The sequence below is a fragment of the Fusarium poae genome, chromosome 4 (genome assembly GCF_019609905.1).
Source record: "Fusarium poae strain DAOMC 252244 chromosome 4, whole genome shotgun sequence".
In the NCBI taxonomy this organism is placed as follows: domain Eukaryota; kingdom Fungi; phylum Ascomycota; class Sordariomycetes; order Hypocreales; family Nectriaceae; genus Fusarium; species Fusarium poae.
In genome coordinates, this window is record NC_058402.1 from 3,064,533 (window position 1) to 3,089,231 (window position 24,699).

The 24,699-nt window shown below is 49.2% G+C and overlaps 7 protein-coding genes across 7 annotated transcripts; 3 read left to right on the forward strand and 4 right to left on the reverse strand.

Moving 5' to 3' along the window:
• Window positions 1–51: 51 nt before the first annotated feature.
• Window positions 52–1,028, reverse strand: FPOAC1_011037 (uncharacterized protein; the record flags this gene model as incomplete). Its single annotated transcript, XM_044855424.1, has 4 exons — window positions 52–633; window positions 688–812; window positions 872–968; window positions 1,023–1,028. The coding sequence occupies 4 exons, from the start codon at window positions 1,026–1,028 to the stop codon at window positions 52–54; spliced, it is 810 nt and encodes a 269-aa protein (XP_044702737.1).
• Window positions 1,029–2,034: 1,006 nt separating this feature from the next.
• FPOAC1_011038 (uncharacterized protein) lies at window positions 2,035–7,554 on the forward strand (the record flags this gene model as incomplete). Its single annotated transcript, XM_044855425.1, has 3 exons — window positions 2,035–2,411; window positions 2,461–6,598; window positions 6,649–7,554. 3 exons carry the CDS (start codon window positions 2,035–2,037, stop codon window positions 7,552–7,554), a joined length of 5,421 nt encoding a protein of 1,806 aa, XP_044702738.1.
• Window positions 7,555–8,663: 1,109 nt separating this feature from the next.
• On the forward strand, window positions 8,664–10,031 carry FPOAC1_011039 (uncharacterized protein; the record flags this gene model as incomplete). Its single annotated transcript, XM_044855426.1, has 1 exon — window positions 8,664–10,031. The coding sequence occupies one exon, from the start codon at window positions 8,664–8,666 to the stop codon at window positions 10,029–10,031; it is 1,368 nt and encodes a 455-aa protein (XP_044702739.1).
• Window positions 10,032–10,466: 435 nt separating this feature from the next.
• FPOAC1_011040 (uncharacterized protein) lies at window positions 10,467–12,202 on the forward strand (the record flags this gene model as incomplete). The annotated part of the gene is made up of 5 exons (XM_044855427.1): window positions 10,467–10,755; window positions 10,807–10,942; window positions 10,999–11,317; window positions 11,367–11,578; window positions 11,629–12,202. 5 exons carry the CDS (start codon window positions 10,467–10,469, stop codon window positions 12,200–12,202), a joined length of 1,530 nt encoding a protein of 509 aa, XP_044702740.1.
• A 208-nt stretch (window positions 12,203–12,410) lies between these two features.
• FPOAC1_011041 (uncharacterized protein) lies at window positions 12,411–14,519 on the reverse strand (the record flags this gene model as incomplete). The annotated part of the gene is made up of 5 exons (XM_044855428.1): window positions 12,411–13,051; window positions 13,106–13,383; window positions 13,437–13,604; window positions 13,658–14,254; window positions 14,407–14,519. 5 exons carry the CDS (start codon window positions 14,517–14,519, stop codon window positions 12,411–12,413), a joined length of 1,797 nt encoding a protein of 598 aa, XP_044702741.1.
• Window positions 14,520–15,100: 581 nt separating this feature from the next.
• On the reverse strand, window positions 15,101–17,025 carry ALV1 (5-aminolevulinate synthase, mitochondrial; the record flags this gene model as incomplete). Its single annotated transcript, XM_044855429.1, has 2 exons — window positions 15,101–16,626; window positions 16,698–17,025. 2 exons carry the CDS (start codon window positions 17,023–17,025, stop codon window positions 15,101–15,103), a joined length of 1,854 nt encoding a protein of 617 aa, XP_044702742.1.
• Window positions 17,026–19,086: 2,061 nt separating this feature from the next.
• On the reverse strand, window positions 19,087–24,564 carry FPOAC1_011043 (uncharacterized protein; the record flags this gene model as incomplete). The annotated part of the gene is made up of 1 exon (XM_044855430.1): window positions 19,087–24,564. The coding sequence occupies one exon, from the start codon at window positions 24,562–24,564 to the stop codon at window positions 19,087–19,089; it is 5,478 nt and encodes a 1,825-aa protein (XP_044702743.1).
• Window positions 24,565–24,699: the final 135 nt, after the last annotated feature.

Sequence of the window (24,699 nt, forward strand, 5' to 3'; positions counted from 1 at the left end):
GCGCAGTACGCCGAGTGTATTAGTTTTCAAGTGTCGCAAATACCATTCAGTTTAATCGCCAGTGTTAAGATCAGCCTGGAGCTCAAGAAGCTCTCGCCAGTCAGGAATCACAAAACCCCTTCGATCATCGCCTGGAAGACCATGCCACTCTTTACCAATAAACGGCTTTAGAGTCTCATAGAATACTTGATATCCAGCACCGCTCATATGGAGTCCATCGTGTAGGAGAATGTCCAACCCGCCCTGCTTGCCATTCTTAGGATCGCCCAGCCATGGCCCGTCAGGTGTGTAGTCTGAGGGGGCAAGGGAGATGGCCTTATCCATCAGGCTTTTCCAAAGGTCGACGAGGATCACTCCGGGATTCTCTCGTGCGACTTCACGGGCAACTTCAGAATAGGCAGCGCTGATAGTGGACATTCGAACAGCCCCCTTATGACCATTTTCGATAGACCGAGGCGTCGCCTTGATTTCATCCAGAGGGGGAGGGGTCACCAAGAGAATATAGGGCTTGTGCGCCGCGATACGTGGGTGGTTGACGATTTGTGTGAGGTTCTTCTTATATCGATCAATTGGAACATGTTGCTTGGTGAAGGCATCTGGGAGTACGGCATCATTGGCGCCAAACAGAAGAACCTAGGCGGGATTAGTCTTCATGTAATATTCATGACAGATAGTTGGCTTCCATACCAAGTAATCCATCTTGGGTGAAGAGGCTGTGCGCTCAGCAAAGATCTCAGGAAGGTATCTAAGTGCGATGTCGGTGTTGAAGCCTGAGTAGCCTCGGTTCACGATGTCCAAACGGCGGATAAATTCTGAGAGATTTCAAAGTCAGAATTGTTTCAAGTTCATGTAACAAGAGACAGATTCTCACCTGACTGTAGAGCAGCTTGGAAAGAGAACCCCTCCTGGAGATCCGAGCATTGCTGGAACAGAGAGTCTCCAAAGAGAACAACCTGAGGAACTGAAGACTGTGGTACGTGAGCATTTTTCTACCACTACTATACATGATTGATAATTCTTACAGCCATTTGAAATTGTAATAGAATCTAGCTTTAGTGAAGCTCTCGTTGATGCGCGAAATAGGCGGGGTGTCAAGTCCTATGCGAGACCAGTTGGTCACGACTTCAACAGCCTCAATGATGCGGTTAAATGGAATTCCAGGTCTAACAATGGATGTAGGTACTAGACGGATTAATAACTAAGTGTTCTCTTTGATGGGCAAACAGGCCCTGTCCCACTCGTTCTCATGTGCCAGCCAATAGTCTTATCTTATGGCCAGTCTGAATGCCAAAGTGGACCAAGACGACTTCCATTTCGATACAACAAGTCTGGCAGGTATTTAGATAAAAGAATGATGGCCTTACTTGGGGTAATGCAGAAGGCTCTTGGAGCAATTACGCTTACCTACCTATCTAGTTCATCGGTAGTTACCAAGTGATAGCGAGACAGTAGGTGTATATGTATGTATAGATGGTAATATGTATTTTTTTTATAATTGCAATTAACATAGCAGACTTTGATTAAGGAAAGACTTACATAGATTGGGAAGTAGTTAGAGTATTTAACCCTTTCCCTCCCCCAACTTAATGGATACCCAAGTCTTGTCAATACATGCTCTAGTGGGTAGCAGAAAAAAATAACCTCCCAAGTCTTAGGCTATAAAAATAAATAGTCTAAGAGCTATAGCCTAAAGAGCATAAACTGGCCTACTAATTTCGTCTCTTATACTTTTCAGCGGCCTATTTTTCTGATGCCCTGAGGACGCTCAACGTCTGCTATGTTTAAAGGTAGTAGGTATCTTAGCTGCTTAGGTAGTGGGGCAGAACGGGAAAGATGAAATGCGGATTTATATCCGTACCTGCACGCTAAACCCAGCACGTTCTTATCGATAACAAAATCTCCAGCATACTTTTTTCTGTCGCCAAAAAATTTCCAGGCCTGCCTACTACCTCATATTTGATGCTATCACCGATCACTGTATCAGCATCACCACGCCGTCTACCGCCCAGAGCCTGAGGTTCAGCCCTAATCATCATGGCGACCTCTCTCGCCGCTCAATTGGCGCAGGTAGCCGCCAATTCGAAGTCGACTCTCAACGTCAAGGCGCAAAAGGCTGCCCATTCCAAATCGCTAATCTGGGAGCCTCGAGTTGCCGCTACCCAAAGCTATCAAAACCTTTACACCACCTGTATCCAAGGATTCGAGGAACTCTGCCAGCTGGATGCTCGTTTTGCGCCGTTCCATTCCACCATCTTCAGCGAAGAGAGTCAAAACCAGGATCGCACCCAGCTCACAGCTGCCGAGAATGAGGAACTGGATCGTCGTGTTGAGGCTTTCCTGCGCCTTGCAGGTAGTCGACTCAGGCTGATGCCTGCGATCAAGTCTATCGAATGGCTTATCCGAAGATTCAGGTAAGGACCGTCTTCTTAGTTGACGAAAGATCAAACTAATATCACGTAGAATTCACGAGGAGAACACACAGGCTCTTCTACTGACTTTCTTGCCTTACCATTCGATTCCAGCCTTCGCTACGCTACTATCGATCCTTCCGAACAAGATTCCTTATGACTTTCGCTTCCTCGACCCTTACATCCGTTCCGTCACATCTCCTCCCCGATCCGTGTTGGTTCGACAGGCCGTCATGCACCCTGCCTTCCTTTCTCTCATCTCCGAGTACACCCTCCAATCATGCCGGATGCAGTACAACTATCCTACCCTGATTTCTTTCTGGGCCGGCATCATGACGGAGGCAGTCGGTGGTATCTTGGACAAGACTAGGTCGGGCAGGGCCAATGTGCAGAGCGAAAACGACCAAAACTTGCTTCACCGACTGGGACCTATCTTTGCCGAATCATTAGTTATGAAGAAGGTCCCCAGTATTCAAATCGCGTCGTACATGGCCATTGCAGTTTTTGTTGCCAAGGGCAATCTCGAAGACAATGCCGTGACTGCATTCATGGACCAGACTGTTTATGGCTGGACAACCGAAACTGTGAGGCCAGCCCTTGTCGTGCTTGCCACCCTAGCGCAGTACCGATCCGCGAAGCAGATGAGCGGCAAGACCACAAAGGCATTGATGAAGGTCACAGACATTGGAAACCTTCTCGTTGAGATCGGTCAAGACCGACGAGTTGACAAGTTGGCCAACGGCCTCTGCCTTGCGCTGATTGAGCGACTTACAAAGAAGGGCGACGCTCGAGGTCTAGCGACAATCATCACCATTCTGAGCAGCTCTGTTCTCAAAGACAAACAAATTGCCGTCATTTTCAAGTCACTTATCTTGACCGCGCATCGACTGAACGACGACAATGACGAAGACGGTGCCCTTCGACGAGAGCTTGGGTCAGCCCTTATTGCCCTGTCTCAGAACGAAGGCAAGTCCGGTGATACTATTCAATCCGTTATTGAGGAAGTCAAGTTCGATATTGAGGAGCTGGAGATGAAACTCGACCTTTCCTTCCGCTCGCGGCGGTTACCCGAATCAAAGAGCGATCAGGATATGGGTAATGGCGTCGAAGAAAAGAAGACGCCTCAAGACTTAAGTTTTTTGCTCAAAGAACTTTCAGGCCGATCTGAATCACTCTCTCCCTGCCTTGTTCCCCAACCTAGCGAGATCTTTGACGAGTTCAGCCACATCTTTTTCACAGTTGTTTCTGAGAGTTCTCAAAGCACCGAGTTGCTCTCCGAGTTTGAGCTGAACCCGAAGCTTCACCGACAGGCAGCCTTCAAGGATTGCACCTATTTCAGTTTCTTCATCCGCATTTGGACCGGCCCCTACCCAGCTTTGGCTCGCGTCGCAGCTCTGGATATGGTTAAGAGAAGGCTTAAAGCTGGCGATGCAGGAAAGACGGATCTTCAAGCTTTGCTTCCTTACTGTATCTCGGCCCTCAGCGATCCCTCGAAGCGCGTCCGTAAAGCTGCCGCCGACTTGATTACTGTTCTCACTGGTCTTTACATTCCTCCTGTGCCTGCAAAGGGACTGGACCTCTGGGGTGAGCGAAGTCTTTATGGAAAGTCCGAGGAGTTTGCCTCTTTGACTTCCGACGTTGTCGCCAAAGTTTTGCACCTGCAGATTCTTCCTACTGTGGAGGAGTGTGTTATGGACCCCGAACATATCACTGCCGTACTTCGCGCCGCCATCGAACAAGGCAAATACCAATTTAAACCTGACCCATCATTAGACAAGAAGGACCACTTGTCTCAGCCTGGAAGATTATCTTTTCTCCAATTCCTTGCGTCCCACATTGTCCACACGCCTTTGATTTTGGTCAAGAGCAGGTTGCTGAAGGCTGTCAACGAGATCCGAGGTGTCAGTACCACAACGAGAACACAGCTTCTACTTCCAGTTTTGAAATGGTGGGCCAGCCTTGGTGAAGATGAGGCTGCCAAGCTTTGCAGCTCAGAACGCCTGGACAAGTCCGACATGGACAATTATTTCGTCGATGTAGTGGTCGCCAATGATGTTGCTGGTCTTGAGTTCTTTATGATATTCCTTAGGGAGCAGGAGCACACGGAAAGGGCGGGTCTCATCCGTGCCATCTTCGCACGTATGAGGAAGATTTGGTCTTCGATGAAGCCTGACGTCAAGTTCACAGCTGCTCAACAGCTGCTGGAGATTTCGCAAGAATCCGCCGTCTCTGCTGATTCCAAATCAATCGTTTCTGCTGAGGCTGCTGACTTCTTGAGGAACGTGCGACTCACCACCGATATTCTTGACTCTTTCCTCAAGTCTATCCCATCTGGAACAGAGATGATAACCGAGCCCCCGGCGAACAAACGACGCCGAACTAGCTCTTCTGGAGGTGACCGTAGCCTCGTCACTCAGGTCACACCCGAAATCAGCCAGGAGCTTCGAAAGCTCACATTCATTCTGCAGCTGGTTGAGAACTCCGACCCGGCCGAGCATCCTGATCTGTTGGATGGCTTGTTCGCTGCCCTCTCTGAACTCCAGCAGTTTAGAACAGTTGTTGGATCTGAGTTGGGCTATTTACAGAACCTTATCCTTCGAAGCCTTCTTGCCATGATGCCAGTTTACAAGTCGAACAAGAAGCTCAAGATTGACAGCTCTGGTGGCTACGGGGACTTGCTTGTTAACTGCATTCAGAAGTCTTCTAGCCCCGTTGTCCAAAACGCTGCCCTTCTCCTGGTCGCTAGTCTGGCCACTGCCGCGCCGAACCTGGTTCTTCATAGTGTCATGCCCATCTTCACGTTTATGGGTGTTTCCGTACTTCGCCAAAGCGATGATTACTCCGCCCACGTTGTGTCCCAGACTATCAAAGAGGTCATTCCTCCGTTGATCCAATCTATGCGCCAAGGGCAAAAGAACCCTCTCGCTAGTGCCTGTGACATCCTCGTCAGCTTCACGACCGCTTTTGAGCACATGCCTGCCCATCGCCGACATGGACTGTTTGTTGCCCTGGTCGAGACTCTTGGCCCCGAGGATTTCTTTCACGCTATCATCGGCATGTTGGTCGACAAATATGGTTCCAGCGACGCTCTATTGCAATTTGTCATTGAGCTACTCAACCACTTTAGCATTGCAACACAACTGCAGACACTCGTCAAGCTGCTCGATCTTATCGCCGACTTGTTCAAGCCTAAGCCCGGTATCTCGTTCGTTCTCCTTGGCATTAGTGAGAGCGGAGATCACAAAGACAAAGATCTCCAAGAGATTGCCCTCAAGCAACTATCTGCCTTCCCCGTCTTTTTGGCCAACAAGAAGCTTAGATTACAGATTGGAGGCTTGATGGAGAACGATGACATGGAGGCATCAAGACTGAGGGAGCTCTACGCTACCCTTCTTGAGAATATCCTTGTTCTGGCTGATACGGTCAAGGCGGACAAAACACTCCATGGCCGTTGCGGTCAGGCTCTCCATAACCACCTCAACTTGCTCTCGATTGGAGAGTTCATCAAGGCCGTGGAGAACCTTCTCGACAGACCGGATATGGGTCTACGACAAAAGGTTCTCCGCGCTCTCGAGGTCCGAGTGGAACAGGAAAGCAATACGGATCCCGCATCCAGAGCCGTCCTGCTGGCATTCCTTCCTCAGCTTACTGCCGGTATCCGGGAGTCGACGGACGTGCGATACAAGCACACTGCAGTCACATGTGTCGACAAGATTTCCGAGAAGTATGGCAAGAAAGATATTGAGGCAGTCGTGGCTGCCGCTACAACAATCGCCGGCGAGCATTGCTTGGGTCAGTCTGACCAGCGACTTCGAGTCATGGCTCTGCTGTGCCTTACCTCGCTCGTGGATGTACTCCAAGATGCAATTGTGCCAGTGCTGCCCAGCGCAATTCCTCAGGCTATCAGGTACCTTGATGAAAGTCTGAAGGGGGATGCTCAGGACGAAGAGCTCCACGTTGCTAGCTACGGATTTATCAGTGCTCTGGCTCAGCATCTTCCTTACATGCTTTCAACATATCTCGATCGCATCTTGGAGGTATCAAACAAATCTGCTGAAATTGACCTGGAAGACAATTCAATTGAAAGCCGTGTCGATTGCCTTCACTTTTTGGCTAAGCAACTTGAGGCAAAGGAGATCTTCTCGGCCCTCGACCGAAACTGGGAGAGTGCCAAGAGCGCCGGATTCTCTGTAAGTTGTATCATTGCACTTGAAATTAACATTATCACTAACTATCACAGGCTGTTGCGGAATTCCTCGATGTACTGGGCTTGGCTATCGACAAGCACCCCAAGTCCAGTATTTCCAAGAATGCTATGTTACTGTTGAGCATTATCACGAAGGTATTCGATCTTCGACGACAGGAGCGTGTTAAGGGCGAGTTTGGCGAGCAGGATCTTCTGAGACTCAGTGCCCTTGACGCCAGTGCCAACGACAAGGCATTGAAGATGATTTACAAGCTCAACGACGCAGCTTTCAGACCTGTGTTTGTACAGATCATTGAGTGGTCGAGCTCTGGTCTGCCCAAGAGTGACCGATTGGGACGCTCGTTACGACAATTCAGCGTCTATGGATTCCTCGAGGCGTTTTTTGGCACGCTCAAGTCGATTGTCACCAATTACGCCACATACATTGTGGAGGATGCTGTCAAGATTTTGACGTGGGTGGATTTGAAGAACGCCGAAGAGCGACAACTCCGGACAAGGGTACTACAGACTTTGGGCAACTGTTTTGAGCACGACCAGGATGACTTCTGGCAGGCTCCGGCCCACTTCGGCGCCGTTGGGCCGGTACTGATGGATCAGTTCGCACATGCCGGCACGGTGGAGGTGATGGATGATCTCATCCCAACCACTGTGGAGCTCGCCTCGGCAGCAGACTCACAAGCTCATCAGAAGGAGCTTAACTCTGCGCTCCTGAAGCACCTACGATCCGAGTCTGCAGCGGTTAGACTTGCCGCTGTCAAGTGTGAGCAGGCATTGACGGACCGTCTGGGTGAGGAGTGGCTATCCATGTTACACGAGATGCTGCCTCGCATCAGTGAATTACAAGAGGACGATGATGAGGTGGTTGAGCGTGAGACGCACCGATGGATCGTCAAGATTGAGGGAGTGCTGGGAGAGAGTCTGGATGCCATGTTACAATAGAGCAAAGGGAAGCGGACGAACGGAGTGGAATTATTTAAAAGCAAGCTCGAGATAAGTAGGCCATGACGTAGAGAGTCTATAGTTTTATTTTTTTTGCTATGTATGCATCCGTTAATGGATAATCTTTTTTTTTTTTTTGTTTATGAATACGATGAGGCTGAAATCTGTAACATGAGAACATGACAGGATATTCACTAAGTCAACGCTTCCGTAGCATGTGAGTCAGGCAGTTAGACTGTCCTTGTTCTTGTTTGCTCGGGTTTTTGGGCTTCGACGTTGCGTTGTCTCGGCGGCACGGAGCAGACTGTTTCCCGGTCCATTATCGTTGGCGGAGCTTGAACTTGGGTTCACCGGGAGGTCCGGGGTGATGCTCAAGTATCGTCTACAGGGATCCCCTGGTGGTCGATCTCCAGAACGGGGGTACCGAGTACAAGCCCAAGTTAGTGTCAGCTGCTAAGCAAAACTACTAGGGATGCAGCTGCAATTATACAAGTAAGAGTGACGATATAAAAATCGATACATGATGAACCTAGGTAGATATATTAAGCTTAAGTACTAAGTTGAGAAGCACCCGCTTAGTTACGGCTCTTCCCAATCACTTATCTCGTCACGACTCAATTCTTGAATACTCAACCTTGGATTGCGGCTCCGTCGGCTTGAAGTAACTCTCATAGTCTAAAGTAACAGTGGAGGCCATTCCATCAAGCCCACTAACACGGTGAGACTTGCGGTATCACTTACTTGCACATACCCATATTCTATCGGACACAACAAACTCCTTATCGTGGATTGTTGATTGATTCCAACAGTCGGAGTTCTTTGTCACGGAGAGATTAGGAGATAGCAGCCATGGCCATAGGGATGAGCGCCGTTGCTCTTGCCCGTCAAGAGCCGCGCTTGTTGGTGAAGCTCGGAGTACTAAATTGCAAGAGACTAGCCAGTACTGTGGCTCATGAAAGTGAGTAATGTCTCTCCCCTTTGAATTGGCTTGTGCTTTTGTGGATGTAGCTCCAGTCGGTTGAAGAGAGTCCTATCTCTTGGAAAACTAGAGCTGGAATACTCCTCCTGCAACTTGCCAAAGCACCTTTTCAAACACTACCTAACTGACCATGAACTTCCTCTCAGCCCATAAAGAACGTATCGTTGTTTTAGGCTCAGGATGGGCTGGATATGCCCTTGCCAAGAAAATATCACCTTCAGCAGCATCTCGTGTCCTCATTTCTCCTCGGTCTCACTTCGTCTTTACTCCCCTCATAGCCTCAACAGCCGTCGGCACTCTGGAGTTTCGTGCCGCTGTTGAGCCCTGTCGAAAACTTGACCTCACAGAGTTCCATCAAGCCTGGGCTTCAGATCTTGACTTTGCCAATAAGAGCATTACCGTCGAGGCCAACCAACGCGATGGAGTCACAGCTCGTTCGGGCAAAGATCTCAAGGGCCCTGAGTTCCAGATTCCTTATGACAAGCTCGTTATAGCTGTTGGTTGTTACAGCCAAACTTTTGGTGTTGAGGGTGTCAAGGAGCACGCGTGCTTCCTTCGAGATGCCACTGATGCTCGAACCGTGCGCCTAAAGATTTTGCAAAAGTTCGAACAGGCTTCTCTGCCTAGTACAAACACGTCTCAAAGAAAACGACTACTTCACTTTGCAGTTGTAGGCGGTGGTCCCACAGGTATCGAGTTTGCAGCTGAGCTTCACGATCTTATACACGAGGATCTGTCCAAGCTATATCCCGAACTGATGCCTCACGTCGCCATCACCATTTACGATATTGCACCCAAAGTTCTTCCCATGTTTGACCAGAACCTTGCCGCATACGCGACAAACATCTTCAAGCGAGAAGGCATCCGCATCAAGACAGAACATCACCTGCAAGGCATCCGTCGCCAAGGTCATGTACTTCTCATGCGTATAAAGGAGGAGCCCGAAGAAGTCGCAGCAGGTGTTGTGGTCTGGAGCACAGGACTCATGCAAAATCCACTCGTTGGAAGGACAGTCGACCGTGAAGTCGGGGACTTGGGCAAGATTGTAAAGAACGAAAAGACAGGTGGTTTTGCGGTTGATTCCCATCTTCGTGTGCAGGTAAAAAGCAAAGATTCCAATGGCAAGGAAATCACAAAGCCTTTGCCTGATGTGTACGCTATTGGAGACTGCGCAAACATTGAAGGCCAGGCACTCCCTGCCACAGCCCAAGTGGCGAGTCAACAAGCAATATATCTCGGCAAAAGATTTAACTCCGGAATATCTTCTCAAGGTCCTCCGACTGCGCCCTTCCACTTCCGTAACTGGGGGACTATGGCCTATCTCGGTGGCTGGAGGGCGATTCATCAGAATGGCGCAGACGAGCTCAAAGGTCGAGCGGCGTGGATTCTTTGGCGCACTGCGTATTTGACCAAAAGTATGAGTTTTAAGAACAAACTCATGATTCCTTTTTATTGGTTAATCACTTGGATCTTTGGACGAGATATCTCGAGATTTTGATTCGGGTAAAATCTGTATAAGTTGGCAAGGTCCAAATGATTATCATGGCTGGAATAAACTTGGAAGCCCAAGTCTAAAACATGGAGAGTAAAAGAAAAAGAAATCAATATGTATTATTATGTAATTTATGAGAATTAGTACTATAATAACAGCTGAGTATTTTTGCTTTCCTGGTAAACGACCAGGTATAATGTCCTACCCTATATCATTCGCTCAGCAATCACCTCACTTTCCTTCTTTACCTCATCAACCTTGAGTCACTCACTCCACTCCTTCTATTCAAACACTACTAAGGTCTTTCCTGATTTCTAGACCACCGTTTAGATCTGCCTTAGTAGGTAACTATCATTTATTTCGTGTGTGCATGCCCAGTCCAATCTTGCTTCCCTCAATGACTAACAAACTAACCCGCCCAAAGTCCCTCATAACAACATCATGACTACCAAACCAACTGTGAATTATGGCCTGTACCTGGTCACAGACTCAACGCCAGAAATTCTTGGTGACCGTAACCTTGAACAAGTTGTCGAAGAGTCTCTACGAGGTGGCGTTACGATTTTGCAATACAGAGACAAACACAGCGAACGAAACGTCGCTGTAGATACAGCCAAGAAGCTACACTCCATCGCTCGCCGCTACAATGTTCCTCTCCTCATCAATGATCGTGTTGACGTTGCTGTTGAAGTAGGCTGTGAGGGTGTACATATTGGACAAGATGATATGGGTATGTCAACGTCCTCAAACATTCAGCGAATGGACTGACAATATCGTACAGCATACGAGGAAGCAAGAAAGCTACTGGGCCCAGGTAAAATTATTGGAGTGACCGCAAGCTCCGAGGAAGAAGCCCTCAAGGCTTGTGAAGCCGGCGCTGACTATCTCGGTATCGGGACCGTCTATTCCACACAGACGTGAGTGATATATACAAACTCATGTACGACTCGATCAATCCCTAACACTGGTTTAGCAAAAAAGACACCAAATCCATCATTGGCCCCTCTGGTGTCCGAGATATACTCTCGGCTCTACACAGCGCAGGTTACGGCTCTATCCCTACTGTCTGCATTGGTGGCATCAACGCCAGCAACACTACCCCTGTTCTTACCTCGGCTAGTTCTCCCTCCAAGGCTCTCGATGGTGTCGCTGTAGTGAGCGCCCTCATCGCTGCCCCTGACCCGGCCGCTGCTGCTCGTGATCTTCTCGGCAAAGTTGTCATCGCCAAGATTCCAGAAGTCATCCGCGCAGTGGTCGACAAGACGCCTCTCTCGCATAACATGACAAACCTAGTTAGTCCAGCGGCGTCTTAACCATGACTTCTGCTCACATCCCAATCAGGTCGTTCAGAACTTCGCTGCTAATGTAGCTCTTTGCGTTGGGGCAAGCCCTATCATGGCCAACTACGCTGAAGAGGCTGCGGATCTGGCTAAACTTGGCGGTGCCCTTGTAGTCAACATGGGGACCGTCACTCCGGATGGCCTTGAGAACTACCTCCAAGCCATCAAGGCATACAACGAGGCTGACCGACCCATAGTTCTTGATCCTGTTGGGTAAGTTTTAGACTTGATGGAAACCGTTCCTATTTGCTAAAAGTTTATAGTGCCGGTGCCACGGTCGTTCGACGCAACGCCGTCAAAACTCTTCTTGAAGCTGGCCGTTTCACTATCATCAAGGGTAATGAGGGCGAGATCCAAACTATCGCTGGTGTGACCATCACTCAACGTGGAGTTGACTCTACATCGTCTCTTGGTTTTGCCCAGAAAGCTTCCCTCGTGCGCTCCGTCGCCTTGCACCGACGAAACGTCGTCATCCTCACGGGCGCTATCGATCTTATAAGCGATGGAGCCCGCACTCTGGCAATCAGCAACGGGCATCCTTATCTTGGTGAAGTCACAGGTACTGGATGCACTCTGGGCACCACAGTCAGCGCTATGGTTGCTGCATATGGCACTGACCCTCTTCTTGCCGCCGTGGCAGGAACCGTCATGTTTGGACTGGCTGCCGAACTTGCTGCCAAGAGACCTGAGGTTCGTGGACCGGGGACTTTCGTACCGGCCTTCCTCGATGAGTTGTACGCCATCAGGAAGTCAACTGCCAACGGTGACTTGGTGTGGCTGAACATGGCGCAAGTCAAGGCAGTCGATGTTAACGTTGATGATACTGCAACTAATTAGGGGTTAAGACACTCCGTATTAAAAGGTTTTTTTTATTAAAAAAAACAAAAAACAAAGAAACAAAAATATTCCGCAATAATTCGCTATATACAACAAACTCCTTCGGCATGATCAGTCGACGATCTCCAACTTGACCTCATAATAATCCAACCAGCAACACATTATCCCAATGCCAACACGCACTAGATCTCTCGCTAATCCTTGCGTATCAAGATGCCTCGTTCAAAACACTAGGGTCGCCGATGATATGCCACACGTTGTAACCTCTCGTAGCTGCGGCTTGCCAAAAGTCGGTCCCAGAATCATCCAACAGAAACTCCTGACTAAAACTCACGAGGTCAGAATTGCCAGCCCCCGCTAGCAACCGCTGTCTCTCAGCTCTAACTAAATCTCTTACATTCTTGAGCTGTCTTACAAGTCTCTCAAACGGATCCGGGGGAGGCGGCGGCGTTGGAATTCCCGCAGGTGTTGCTGTTCCTAACATATTGCCATGCTTACGACGCTGGACAATGATGTCCAGGTCTTGGGCTTGCTGGCTCATGACTTCAACGACATCAAGCTCTCCATGAACATTGACGAGATTCCACCCTGGTAGCTGAAGTGTTACGATCTTAATACCAACGATGACCGTGTATACGAACTCAGTAGCACTCATGCATAGGAAACGGGGACGTTCAAGTTCTCGATGATCGAAACGGAGGTCGAAAAACGTTCTGAGGGACCGGAGACAAGACCAGAGTAGTTGCAGTCTGTCCGTCAAAGGCAGATAGGATGCTGCAGCTGGTTGCTCCGAGAGGGCGATCTCATAAAGGAGAACTTCAGCTACATTTGCATGGGATTTGAGGTTGTCTGAAATATTGTAAGCGCCAAGTCACTGGTGTCAGTCATCAGATAGGTACATACCGTTGTCCGAGAACCGTTCAACAAGAGATTCTCTGTACTGCCGCAATTGCTCCTCAAACGATTGTACTACCATATTTAATGGCACCTTGCTGGTGGTTTGACCAAGGTTGTCCTCTGCCATGGTAACAGATATTGAATGTGTCAGCTGTTGAATGCGTACAAGCTTGATTAGATACTCATCGGACGGGTATTGCATGTTTGTCTCGATAACCCTGCAACACATGTCCAAATGCGTAGTGTTCATCATGAGATCGGGTCGCCTATTCGTTGCAAACACTCTGTATCCAGAGTTAGTTGAGTCTTATGCATGAACTAAAGTGGCAAAACTGACAGAGTGTTAAGATAAAATGTTCCGACGTATACCCTCATATGATCAAGGTTACGATGGAATTCTTCACCCTTGAGGCTAGCATCGTCTTTGAACCTTAGATTGGCGCAGATAGCCCGAGCAAGGAACAAAAGATTCGTCAACTGCGAGCCTTTTAGCCCGTAATGAAACCTGCGAGAAGTTAGGTACGAACTAGTCAGTTGATTTCAGTGTTGAGTACATACCATGCCACCAGAATCTGCATGCCCTGCAACAGGTCAAGACTGTTAAGTCCATCTACAACAGCTGATCGGCCAATTTCAGCTAATAACTCTTGGCCAAGCTTAACCTGTCTAGCTCCGTCGAGAAAGCACCCCACCATCATGACGGCTTTCCATAGAAATGGTCGATCCTCCCGCAGCTCCAAAGCTGTCATATGCGCTGGCACGCACACGAATGGGAACAGGCATGAGTGTATGGTCCTAAATCCATTGAGCAGAAGCTCCGCTTCCTGTGGCGTGGGCCACCAGGAGTCCCATGGCCGTATCTTGTTAGGAGCTGACGGTGGAGGATGTTGACCGGGGTTACTCTCAGTCCCTGGTTTGGAAGGAAATATGTGATCAAACCTCCATGCATCAGACCTGGACAAGAGTTCTGGTCGACTCCCTTCTGTCTGAGAAGGACTAGACTCTTCTTCTTCTGAAGAGGATTCGCGACGTACGTGTGAAGACAACTCTTCGAGACGTTTCTCCAGAGCTGCTATCTTAGAAAGCTTTGGACTTCTACGGGGCCGGGCCGGAGCCGGAGTTTGGTTCACGCATGGCTTGTCCAGTCGATGGCACCTTGAAGATGGAATTCTAATGTCAGCATATGTACCTGTCCACCAACCCGCACCACATATGTATACATATGGCACAAGACAAGCCTGGTACGGCAATGATTAAACACAAGCCATCGAGATATTCCCAAAAATGAACCAATTATCATGACTTACCTGTCGCACTTGAGGCTCCCAAGAGGGCCGGGGACACATCTTGCCTTAGCCTTAGCGCATGTTGTGCATGCTTTGGGCCCCTTGTTCTTAGCTTGAGCTGAGCCAGGACTCATCTTGTCACGATTTAGGTATCTGTGTGTGCTTGTCTCACAGAGATTGAGCAGTTTGAAAAGGAGACGGAGTTGAAAAACGGCGACATCCCAGACAATGATCAATATTCTGTTGACCCCGGTCGTTTCGAGCGCTCTTTGACTGGTCTGAAGTTGTTGATATGCAGGGATCCTGTCACTAGAAACGGACCCGGGCCTCGAAATCTCACCGTTGCTCCGGTTCTGTGGAGGCCCGTCATCCCTGCAGCCTTCCTAGTCGTCACTCCATCATCGGCAAAACATTATTCCGATTCAGGATGCAATAATGTCAGTAATCTATCATAAATTTGTTCCCAAACAAATTAGTCAGGTGTCATGATAGCAGCATTTCATCAACATCACAGAAACAGTGGAGAGTAAATATTGCAGTTGCTCCATATACCACGTTCTGTGGCAATGGGCATGAAAGTAATTCAATTTGCATATCCAACGGATAGCATAAATGGTAAAAGATATCTCAAAATGGTTATCAAAGAAGTGAATTCGAACTGCTCATCTTTCACCTACGATGGCAGTGTGCGCAAGGTGCTGAGTATACCTTACGCTTAAGCAGCAGTAGCAATCTCGGAGGATTGCTTTATCTCGAGCTCGAGAAGCGCCTCAGTAATACCATTAGCGGCTTGGCCGGCGGCCTTGATCTCCTTCGTAGCCTGCTCAATATTGAGTTGTTTGTCAGTCCAAAGAGGATTCTGTACGTTGCTCTCCTCACCGACACCAATGAAGCCACCCTCGGCAGCCCAGTCGGAGGTTCGCTTGATGTTGAGGCGAGTCCAGATCTCATCAACAGCCTCGACAAGCTGATCGCGATACTCCTTGACATGACCGGGGGTAGGGGTGATGCGAAGACGCTCCTGGCCAACTGGAACGGTGGGGTAGTTGATGGATTGGACATAAATTCCATAGTCGTTGAGAAGCATGTCGGAAGCCGCCTTGGCGGTCTCGGCGTTACCGACTAGAACAGGAATGATGTGAGAGGGATTGGGGATCACAGGGATGTCGCGAGCGTTCATAGCCTCCTTGACAGCACGAGTGTGCAGCTGCTGGAGTCGTCGATCACCATCGTACTCCATCTGGTACTCAATAGAGGTTTGGGCACCAGCCATGGTAGCAGGAGGCAAAGAAGTAGTGAAGATGAAGCCGGGAGCCAACGATCGGATCATGTCAATGAACTTGGCGCTACCAGCGATGTAGCCACCAACGCAACCGTATGCCTTGCCCAGAGTGCCAGTGATGATGTCGATTCGGTCCATGATGGTCCCGCGAGGGGAACCGTTGGCGTGGGCTTCCCAGTCAAGGTGCTCAGCAACACCAGCACCATGAGGACCATACATGCCGACGGCATGGACTTCGTCGAGAAAAGTGATGGCGCCGTACTTGTCGGCAAGATCACAGATTTCTTCGATAGGACCAATGGAGCCACACATACTGTACACCGACTCGAAAGCGATGATCTTAGGCACGTGTAGGGGTAGCGAAGCCAGCTTGGCCTCGAGATCCTGCACATCGTTGTGCTTGAAAACAATCTTCTTGGTACCAGAGTGTCGGATTCCCTGGATCATAGAGGCATGGTTCAAGCTGTCGGACAGAATGACGCATTCGGGTAACTTGCTGCCGAGTGTCGCCAGAGTTGCGTCGTTGGCAACATAACAAGAGCTAAACACAAGAGCGCTATCCTTGGCGTGAAGCTTAGCCAGTGTAGCCTCCAGCTCAACGGCGTGCTTGTTGTGACCAGAGATGTTTCGAGTACCGCCCGCACCAGCACCATATTCCTCCAAGGTTTTGTGCATCGTGTTAAGAACATGGGGATTGCGGCCCATGCCCAGGTAGTCGTTGGCGCACCAGACAGTTACTCGATCCTCCTTGTCGGACATGTGCGCGCGTGGAAACTCCTTTGCCAAACGGTTGATATTGTTGAAGTAACGGTAGGATTTATCCTTGTGTTTCTTCTCGAGCTCAGTATTGTAAAAGGTTTCATAGTCGAATTTGCCAGGAGATTGGAAGCCAGCGGCGGCAGCGGATGCGGTTGGGGATGCGGATGCGGCCTTTCGGTTCGCGTGAATACCAGGAGGAGCTGGGGCGCAAGATTAGATACAATCAAGTGACTGAGAGAAGTAAATAGATTTTTTTGGGATTTGAACATACCATTGTCGCGGCCTTCGAAGAGTGGGCGTTCGACAGCACGAGCCTCCTTGTTGCTGGAAGTATGAATCTTGGCCTTTCCAGTCTTGGAGTGGTTAGAGAAGGCACGAACTGAGCCAGCAGCGCGGTTCTTGGCAGTCTGAACAGCCATGGCTTTGCCCATGACGGGGCATCGTTGACCAAGAAGTTGCAGCTTCGACATGGTGCCGCCACACGGCGAGGCAGGAGCCGGAAGGGCGCGAGACGAAGTCGACAGGGCGCGCAGAGTGGCGGGAGTAGCCGTCTTCATGAAAGGGCACATGGCCTTGGACTGGCGAAGAACAGCATCCATTGTCACGAGTATTTGGTAGCACAGGTCAAGTCGCGATAGCAATGCTTTCGTAGAGCGAACTAGAGCGGCAAAACGTGGTAGTTTTGAACTTGGAGGGGCAAATATGCTAGGTGAATAAAAAAAGCGAGGGGCTTACACTCGATCGCGGGAAGAGCGAACAAGCGAACAAGCAAGACGAAGCAAGACGAAGCAAAATCAATTGAGCTTTTGCAGTTGAGGAGAGGCGGGTTGAGGTTGAGTGTAAAGAGGGGGGAAGAAGAAGGAGGGAAAAGATGAAGAAGGAGGATAATAAAGCGGTAGGTAGATGACTGTAAAGAGAGGATTGAATAATAAGTCGGTGGTCCATCTCGGCAAGAACGGTCGGTCATTGACCCACAAAATACTTCCGTTTCGATTCCGTCCATTTTCTTCTGGTCTTCTCAACTAACTCCGCGCAAATTTCCCCTTCTAGGCAAGTCTATGGTACATTCTTATGGCCATGCAGGGCCCTGATGCTGGCTGTAAGGCCTAGTCTAGACAGCAGGGGCTTGTAAATAATGATCTGACACGTGAACCGTTTGAGCCACTGACTTACTTATGTGACAAGTTGTACATTTCAATCTACAACCGCCGTGAACGCTTCCACATGAACGAACAAACTGACTTAGTAGTTAAATTACTGACCCTCTTACTAACTCTATAAGATGTACAGAAAAAAAGATGAAAAAACTCAGGAAGACAATGACCTCGGCGAAAAAGATTGTCAAGTTGCGGCCATGTTGCGGCCCGCAACCTTGAGTTCCAAAGTCCGCACGTACAACGCTCGGCAATCGTACAGGGACGAAACCGCCCGAGTCAAACTCAGGGACGGCTGTAGAGAAATACATTACCCTTGATTGGCTCGTTCTGTTCATGCACGTTGCAGTCGTACTTTTTAGCCTTTAGACCCTTGACAGCTTTACACACATTGGTTGAGCACCTATTGTTGGACTGTCGTCGAAAGACGGACAAGTGTCTTGCAATAAAGACAATCTGCTTACCTGTACAGTAATTAGCATTGGCAACGCGCTTTACAATCAATCGTTTGCCTCGTCTCTTCGTAGGTGTTAGTACGTCAGCTCATATATCTCCCGGCTTAAAATACTCTGCTCTCGGCTTTATACTAACCGTCTCGTACGATGAATTAAACGTTTAGTGCCGTACCCGCTCCTCAACAATCCCTCACTTCCCACTTTCTCCGACTGGAGCCCGAGTGGTAGACACAGGTGTAGTTAAATAGACCTCGTCCATGTCTAAAGTAGGGGCCACTCACTACCAAATTGGGCTTTGGTGATCTGGAATATGAAGGATAAAAACTTCACCTGACACCAATTAATCTTGGCCAACAAATTAATTGCCGAATACACTACTGCAAGTAAAAGATCGAATTGTCTGTCCTGTCTCCACATCAAATGAAATGTGGTAGTCAAGACTACATGGATCTCAAAACTGCATAGCTATGTCTTAGTGCTGCAATATCAACACATCGAGGCAAAAGCTCCCATCTCAATAAATTGGGAAACAAAACTGCTGTTCTAAAAACAACATTGCCCTTATTTGCCGTACCTTCACTCGCGTAATCAATCCTCAAAAAGGGGTATCATATGGCTCAATAGTATGCCATGCCGTAACGCCGTCGCAAATCCTCCCTATTCACTTTACCCATCATGTTACCAGCCCGCCTGTTTGCATGACCCGTGAACTCCTGCCCCATGCCAAAATGACAAGACAAAAAATACCACTCTAGGTACCGTGAAGGGTTCCGTCCTTGGAATCAACCTGATTTTTTGGCGTGTCGATTGCCGGCGGTGCCCGATATCTCTGCTCATTGTGAAGGGCCTCGTTAGCCCATGATGGTAGACGGACCGCTCGGTTTCTCCTATTATCCATTGCTTCCCGCATCACTTTCAAATCATCCGTGGCCTTAGATTGCTTCTCGCCTTCATGTGAATTGTGACGTCCGATATTCTGCAAGTTCTTTTGCACAACTAGTTAGCGAAGAACATCTCGATGCAAGGCAGGCTGGGGGACAGGATCAGGTTTTCATACATCTGGGTCGTTGGCTTTCTGGCGTGCCAGAGCAAAAATTTCGTCTTCTTCAAATCCGCGGATAAGTTTGAGCCGCTCCTCCAGCTCTTCTGATGTGGCCTGGGCCACATACTCCGGGCTGATGTAGCCCGAGATGATGGCAATCACAAACTTTTCGTGTGAGATCAATTCCTTGAGTAGTTTCCAATGTCCCATGTCAGGTAGCAGACCGTAACGACCCTCCTTACGGATTCGGTCTATCCTTGTAGTCAGAGCTTTGGCGTCCTCAAATAGGTAGTCTCTCATCGTCGACACGTCGCGTTTTTGCAGACTCTGTATGCTTTCACCTAGGCACGCCTCGAAGTCATTCCTCGCTGGGATCTCAGTCACATTGAACATCCCGCCTTGCTTAAAGATGGGACTAGCTTGTGAGAGTACTCCAGTATTTTGAGCCGACCCAGAATCTCGGTTTGGCGCGTTATTCAACGACGCACTGGTAAATTGCGCAATTCTCGGCGACCCAGCTGATGGATTTTGAGATGGTATCGACTGTGTGGGTCCTCGTAAAGTTGCATTTGGCACTGGCTGTTGCGTAGTGAGTGGTTCCGTGTATTGTTGCCCACGAAAATACGTGTTCGCACCAGCCATTGGCATGGGAATTGGACCCTGACTAGGGAGGACAGGCGGCCTGCCGGTACCTGATAGATCCCACTGATGTTGTGTGGCTGTTAACGAGGCCGGCAGAAACTGAGCGTCGCCAGGCATATCCATCGCTCCATCAAGTGACTGGTGCACAGACTGAGCCTGAGCAGGGCGAGGGAGCTGTTCTTGTTCTCTAGCCAGCCGGGCTTGATTCATTAAATCCACACTAACTCTGGCTCTGGCGTACTCTTGTGGGTTAGAAAATCGAAGCTGGTTCAGTTCAATCAACTTTGTCACCGCCTGATTATCTTCCTCGGTGAGAGTCGCGCTTAGGTCCTCTTCCTCAAACGTGTCTGTTGATACAATGGAGCGGATTGCCTCGCCATTCTCTCGGTGTTTGATGAGTTTGTCGAGAATCAGATCCTTGCCGAGGTATGGAACAAGATCAGTTGCTGGTCGTTCTTTGATTTCTGCTACAACGTCGCCTTTGCGTTTCGACCAACTGATGGGGTTCTTTTTGTCTACCACCCGCGATGCAAGTTGCATCTTGAATACTTGCCTGTTGTTGAGATTTTCCTCGAATGTGCCGGAAACCATGAAACGATAAACAAAAACTTTCTTCTGTTGCCCTATGCGATAGGCGCGGCCCACAGCCTGTTGCTCGTGAGCTGGATTGTATCGGACGTCGAAAATTACTACTCTGTTGGCACCTTGAATGTTGAGGCCAACGCCACCAGCAGCCGTAGAGATCAAGAACACTTCCTTGCTACCCTGGTTGAAGTCTTTGACTAGTTGTTGTCGGGCTGCTACTTGGGTCCCGCCGTCCAATCGGGACACTGTTCTTCTCTGCATTTTGCACATATTTTCAAGGTAGTCCAGTGTGTGCAGAGACTGACTAAAAACAAGTACCTTGTCATTGACTTTGCGTGCTTCGTCGAGTATGATTGTCAGGAGCTCCGTCTTCCAAGAGAATGCTGGCGAGCTCAAGTCTCTAAATGATTGCAGCGTCCTAGTGATCTCGGGAATGATGGTCTTGGGGAAGGACTTGTCGATAGCTTTATCATCCTCATCGCCTCTCGACGAGATACCATCTTGAATTTTCTTGATCTTCGCCTGGAAGCATTTAGGATGACTGCAAATTAGCCCAAGGTGGTTGATGGCGGCGAACGTGTCGGCTTGCGTGTCGCCGCCCTCAGTAGTAACACCTTTGATGTACGACCGGTACAATTTCTTTTGAGGCTCTGTGGGTGGCACAAAGATAATGAACTCTTGCTTTGGCGGCAAGTCGTCCTTCAAAACGCTGATGTTGCGACGATGGACCTTTGGTGCTACCATCTGCTCCAATGCCTTCAGCACCGTCTGTGCCTTTCTCTTTTCAGAGGTTGTACTGTCGTGATAGAGACCTCGTTCCACCGGAGCAGAGTAGATTTCACGGAATTCGGAGTATGGACCAAGAAAGTTGGGTGCGACCCAATCGATCATGGCGAAGTACTCGAGGACGTTGTTGGACAAAGGCGATCCCGTCAGTGCAATGCGGCTCTTGGTCTGGAAGCGCGAACATGCGATGTTGGTTTTCGACTCTCGGTTTTTCATATGGTGTGCCTCGTCACAAACAACCACGTCAGGACGATCGGTAAGAAGACTCGACAGTTCTGAGGACATTTTAATAAGCTTTTGAAACATATCGTAGCCCACAATCAGGACTCCTTTTCCGGATGCCCACGACGTGACCGTTGAAGCTCTTTCAGGTCGAGGCATATTTGCCGTGACCTTGCGCAACTCGCCCAGTGCATTCGGTGGAGCCCACTTTAAAAGTTCGTCCATCCAGTTGTCCACAAGTGCAGCTGGGCAGAGAACTAAAGTACGTGAGTTTTGCAGGTCTGCGGGAATTTGAGCGACTACAGATGGGTCTTCAGATTCTGATGCCTCTGCCAAAGCAACAAGAACAGTGATGACTTGCATCGTTTTTCCGAGCCCCATTGTATGGGCAAGTAAGCAGCCTTGCCGAACACTAGCATCACGCACGATCTGGTTCCAGATGAAGCGAACACCGGCAATTTGATGTTTTTTGATGCTACGGGCAATGTGCTCGTTGATGTTGATGAAGCCTTGGTGGTCCTCTTTGCTTTCGTTTATGATGATGTGGTTTCGATCCTCAGAGGCCAAGGGTTGAGAAGCGAGGGTCGCTCTTAATCTCATCCTGCGACGTTCTTGCTCCTCAAATCTTTGTTTTTCTCGCTCACGGAGATCCACTGCGGCTTTGTCGCGAATGATTTCTCTTCCCCGTGGTCTCTGGCTGTTTCGGTCGTCCTCGGCGCTAATGCCATCCAGATCGTCCAAGTTGTCCAGATCATTCTCTTCCTCTGGGAAAAGTTCATCGAGAATATCTTTCTCTCCCTTGTAGATTTGACTATCTTGAGGAAAGAAGGGCATGAGTAGCTTGACAAACATGCATAATAGCTCGAACATGTTGGATCGCGACTGTTGTTTCGTGAGATGCTTCTTGACCCTTGCCGGTTTCATGTTCAGCATCTGATCGTCTGTCTTGTGCTGGCACATGAAGAAACAGTGGCAAAGGCGCGTAACATCAAAAAGGATCACGTCAGAGATGCCCTGGTTTGGCTCTCGCCCATCTTTTTCTAATGTAACGAGGTAAGGAACAATATGCTTCGACCAGACAGCAGCAGGCTCCTCCGACAGAATCAAATCGACTGCTGCCTTTCTTCGCTCGTGTTCCATCTGCCACATCTCGCCAATCAACAACCGCCAACGATCACTGCTCTTGGCTAGCTTATTGAGCGATGCTGAGGCAAATCTTTGGAGGTCACCAAAATTCTCGATTGGGGGAGGTTCGAGATCGCCAGAGTCGCTAGGACGTGGAGATGTTTCTAATGGGGGATCGTGTCCATTGATTTGTGTCTCAGCACCGCGGCTTTCTATGGCAGGGCTGGTAGGGGCCTGGGTCTCAGATACGCCAGGTCCGGACAGAATGCCTACGGGAACGATAGATTCAGGCACGGTGGTTTCCGGGGTGTGTATGTCGAGAGTATTGTTCTGTGCTTCTTCCGCAAACGGTTTGTTCGTATTCTTCGCCGGGCTGGTCAGATCAATAGGATGAGTCAAGTCGCAGCCATCGCGGTCGTCGGCATCATCCTGGGTCAAATCTACAAATGTAAGGTCAACATCCATTGGTTCTTCCTTCATAATGCGAATGGGCGAGCACTGATCTCCGTGCCGACCCTCTTCGGCAAGGCTGGCGCGATCGTCACGAAGGATGAAATCATCGTCTTCGTCAGAGCTTGTAAGGACTTCGTCTTCTAGAAGCTCTCTGGGTTGCCGCTCGGTAGCTGGTTTCGGTCTGGGGGCCCCTTGCGGCTTTGGAGGCGGTTTCGAGGACTCTAGCATCTTGATCAACCACGTCTGATACAGCTTGTCCTCCAAGCTCTGTTCAAGACTTCTGGCTAAGTCGCGGTAAGTTGATTCCGATTTCGATTCTTGCTTTTGTATTTCATAGCATAATTTTTGGATGCGATTGATGAGATGCGTGGCCAGTTGATGTGCTCCAAGGATTTGCTGTTTCTTAGTCCCATGACGTCGAGATTTCTGCCATATGCCGTGAGCCTTCCGCTCGTACTTCGGAAGCTTCTTTTCCCGCCAGTTTGCCTCGACAGCTTCGATAGTTTCGTTTAATATTTCAGCAACTCGCTCAGGGGTGACAAAAGGATCACGTTCGCCATCGTTATGAGGTGCCTCTTGATACTCGGCTTCTTCGTTCACAACCTCCTCCCATGTCTTGTCGTCGGTCTCGTCGCCAACACCACCAAGCTCTGCCAGCTCTAGAGTTTCGTCGTCCGGATCAGAGAGAAGACTCGGTGATGACGAGGAGTTTTGAGGCATTCGAAGGCGACCTCTGAAAAGTCGCTTTAAGACCTTGTTCACAACAAGTCTCCTTGCAGGCGGTATCCTACGCAAACTGGTTGAATCGAAAATGTCATTATGCCTGTGTTCTCTGACTAGAGAGGTTAATGCGTCGTCGGGCGACAAGATGGCCTCTCGCGATAACTGTCCGTCACCCAAGTAAGCATACGCTGGTGCATCTTCCCAGGGGAAGGCTTCTTCAGAAATCGAGTTTGCATTATCGGCGGTCGTGTAAGTAAGAACATCGGCTTCTGTGGGAAGAAACGCGCCGGCGATGCTGAGTGGCTTTTCTGCTAGAAGCGTAGGCGCCAGTCGTCTGCGTTTGGTTGACCTCTCGTCACCCTCTGTGCCTTGATTGGGACGTTCGTGAATCGGTGGCGGATGAGGATGAGAATGAGAATCCTCGACAGAATTGGGCTGAGAATCCTTTTGCAGTTCCGGCATCTGGTTCACGCTCGCATGCTCTCTTATTGATCTCTCATCCGCGCTGTGGAATGTCGCATTTGAGGTGGAAGCTAGTGTGAATGTTTCATCTTGTCTCTGATGGTCACCATTCGGCAGGTTGAGGGGATAGGTGCGCTCTGTTGCACAGCTTGTTGGCTCTTCGACTTGCTCGTCACAATAATTGGAATCTTTCCGCAAGAAATCCTGCTTCCACAGCCAGTACCCCTTACTCTTGGATCGCAGCGTGACAATGGTTTCCGAAAGTGCGGCTTTATGGCGAGCGATCTTGATATTTAAACACTCCATCAGCTCTTGCCGAGAGCATACATACTCAAATGTTAATAGAGTTTTGCCATCGATTTCCTCTTCACGAATGCGCGTTGCGAGAGAGTCAGGATCTTTACTCCACCGACACCCAGAAACACAAAGCTGTTGAACTACAACTTCGATGTCCCACGAAAAGGGATCACCTTCTCCTGTATCACCCATTTGATGTTGCACGTGCTCTCAAGAACACAATAAATGGGATTTCTGATGATTGGTTAGGCTGATCTGGTCTTAAAAAGAGACGAAGTTGGAGAAGAGGAAGACATACCTGAAGAAGATATTTAAAAACATGGGCTG